At 36.9% G+C, this 3,341-nt stretch overlaps 1 protein-coding gene across 4 annotated transcripts in view; it reads right to left on the bottom strand.

Moving 5' to 3' along the window:
- Positions 1 to 3,341, bottom strand: part of LOC131321791 (ankyrin repeat-containing protein ITN1-like) — a 38,852-nt gene that overhangs the window by 30,924 nt on the left and 4,587 nt on the right. For 3 of the 4 annotated variants that reach the window (XM_058352739.1, XM_058352740.1, XM_058352743.1), the window contains one exon: positions 2,322 to 2,993. The exons of the other annotated variant lie outside the window; for it this stretch is intronic. In XM_058352739.1, coding sequence (XP_058208722.1) covers positions 2,376 to 2,993 — 618 coding nt within the window. In that variant the 3' untranslated portion in view covers positions 2,322 to 2,375. Of the gene's footprint in view, positions 1 to 2,321; positions 2,994 to 3,341 lie in introns of those variants that run through there. 4 annotated transcript variants of the gene reach the window in all.

Genomic DNA, 3,341 nt, shown 5'->3' with positions numbered 1-3,341 from the left:
AGTGATTTCAGTGGACGTGCACGTGCCTACTCAGAGGAGTACTCTTTTTGAGTCCATATCCATATGAAATATAATACTGTCTTATTTACAGAGGTGCTGTAAACAGTCTATTTAGTGATACTAATTAATACAACTGTCTATTTGAATAATTAATAATTGAGATCTATTTTCAATTATGACCGGTCACAATTAATTCTTTGTCAAAAAAATTTTATTAAAATTTTGATCATCCAAAATATTTTCGGATGATCACGATTGAGTATTGTAAACATTTATTTACATAACCTCGGTAAAGAAAATTTTCTAATGGAATATTCGCAATGAACATGTACGGCGGCTGTGAGATCGATCTACGTACACTACATTATTGACTAGTGACTACTTATACACTCTTGATTATTGGAGTCAGGAGTGTACGTGGCTCCCATCCACTTGCCTCAAGCATATCCCCTCACCTGCAATTCTATTCCAACCCCCAGGTCCAGAGACGGAGCTAGCTTGGGGTGTATGGGGCTATGGTTCCCGCATTGTTTCAGTTTTTTTTTAAAAAAAATTAATGTTACTCTTAGTATTAGTTTTTTTTTTTGTCAAGAGAACCTAGATATTGTATTTTAGACAAATTCTCTAAAAATGTGCTCATTTTAGTTTCCAAAACCAAATTTCTCTATCTGCAACACGATTTTCCATAAGTTTTTTCTTCAATTTTTAATCTTATTCCTCTTTTTATCTCTCTCCACTTCCTATCTGAAAAATCTCCCTGAAAATTTCAACCAAACAAACTATTAAATTTTCGAACCTTGAAATTTTAAAATCTTGTTGTTCATAATTCAGCCTCCGCGTTTGCGAAATCCTTGTTCCGTCCCCGCCCTGGGAGTTATGCTTGGGCTATCCTGATGCACTACCGACGCCCTTGAATTGAAAAAATAAAATAAAATAATGCTTTAAGCCTCCAGTTGAACGGGATTCGTAACATAATAAATATCGGATCCTTGGTGTTTTTGCTTTTATTATTTTTCACAATTTGTCACTTTTTAATTTTCAGCATCATTTCTCTTGTGGCATGAACTAGCAAGACTTTCCATAAATATAGAGAAGACAAACTCTAAGGAGTCTCTTGATTCCATCCATATTAACAAAAATAGCATTAAAAGACCGATATACCCTCATCCTCTCCATTGATTCTTCTTCTTCCTCAAATCTAACCAATCCATTCCTTGTACAAAAAAATTGGATTTGAACCGTTTATATTATAGAGTTTGACGAATACTACATCCAAACCAAAATTCAAGTCGATCAAAAAATAAAAACCTCATGATCAAATCGAATTTACTATGAAATTAATTTTTCAAATTTGAATTTACCAAGAATTAGATCACTGGATTATTGATCTCGATCTTGTCTGATCGAGATGATTTTTTACAGAGATATTCTATTCTTTATTTAATACTCCCTCCGACCCTTTTTAAATGTCCTGCTTCGTAACTCCAACTTATTAAAAAGACATCATTATTAAACCTTTCACTTCAACTTTTTCCTCCACTTTCCCTACTTACCCATCATTATTACTCTTTTATTCACTAACTTTTCAAAATGGAATCTACTTTTAGGGATAAAATAGACAATTCACCAATTTTTACCCACTAACTTTACAAAATAGACACTTATTAAGGGACAGCCCAAAATGAAATACTGGACTGTAATAAAAGGACGGAGGGAGTACATTATAAATGGCTCAGATTATATTCTAGAGGCGTGTGAGATACACCTTCATTAATATGAATGGAAAACATGACGGCAGGGAGTCTATCCGCATATTTCACAAACCACAAGGGAGTTATGTGAACACTTTTGAACCATCGGAGGTGTGTATATCCGCACATGACCTAAACCACAGAGGGTGAAAATCCTAAACCACATAGGGTGAGTTATAATGAGTGGGCCATATTTGAGTTATAAGTTGAAGAGACAAAGTGGGAGATGGAAAGTAGAGAGAGAAGCAAAGCCAGTGGTGTAATTCGGTGGATTGATGAGAGAGTCAAGGGATGCAAGTGTGGTGTTGTGATGATGAGATTATAGTGCAAGTGTTATAAATGGATGTTTGTGTGTGTATTCATCGTGTGGGTATTGTGAGAGAAGAGAAAGGCAGAATGTTGTGAAAGCTCGGGAGCCCCAACGGGGAACACCCCCCCACCCATATGAGAGTGTGAATGTGATTTATGAGAGTGAATTGTATTCTCTGTATTTGTTTGCCTTAATAATTAAGTCGATTGTTTTTTTTTTTTTTGTCTCTATTCAAATTTTTCGTTTTCCTTTTATGTATGTCAATGTCAACCTCCATATACACACATAAAAATATAAATCCACAAACAAGTTTCTTACATGTCCGGGCTTTTATAAACAAGCCAATCACGAATCGCATAGTACATGTAATCGAATATCAACACCTTTGTGTCCATCATTATGAGGGCCAACACGATAGTAACGAGGAACATGAAGAATATCAAAAAAATGGCCAAGAAGGGTCCTAACTTACCCTCAAGAATATAGCCTTGCCCAAATGCGGTGGCGGAGAAGCCCGTGGAGAGGATAATCGTGATGCAAGAAAGAACGGTTTTGACCGGTATCGCTACGTGGAAATCGTTGGTGTCAAACCGCGATAGCTGGATTAACATCAGAGTTGCTAGGGAGAGGAAAGCGAAGAAAAGAGCTAACCCGATGTACGCCATAAAGAACTGCACTTCTTGCCTGTTGCTTTTGAGAAGCATGGGTATGCCCGTGTTTTGATCGAAGCCTCCGGGCAGGGTAAAAAGGGCTGCGAAATTGATTGTGCCGATGAGAATGGCCACAACTATCAAGTTGTTGCTCACGTGCTTAGCTGCATTCTCGGCTTGTTCTCGTAGAGCTGAGTGATTTTCTTCGAATAGCTCCTCTGCTGACTTTCCATCAATGTTACGAAGGTGCCATAAGTGCGGATAAGAATCATGTTTTACACGCTGTGGGATAGGAAAAAGTCATCAATCAGGTGAGTTTACTGTGAACAATTATTGGATTGAGAATTCACAAACATGGAACTCTCAATAAACCAAAGGCAAATCGACTATATGAATAGGAAAATATGTTAACAAAACTAATGGCAAAAACTAATGGAAGCGAAAGAAATTAGCATGTGATACAATGAGAGGCAAAATAACCGAGTGTCCCTAAACTACACCCTCCGTGCAAGTTATGACAATTCAACCTACCAATCAAACACACAGATATCTGATCTGCCTCCATGATCTTTGCAATATGAATCATTTGCCTAAAGAAACAAAGGTTGATTTATATGTGAGAGACTAAGT

Source organism: Rhododendron vialii, chromosome 4a (assembly GCF_030253575.1).
Source record: "Rhododendron vialii isolate Sample 1 chromosome 4a, ASM3025357v1".
NCBI lineage: Eukaryota > Viridiplantae > Streptophyta > Magnoliopsida > Ericales > Ericaceae > Rhododendron > Rhododendron vialii.
This window is presented reverse-complemented; position numbering and strand designations above follow the sequence as displayed.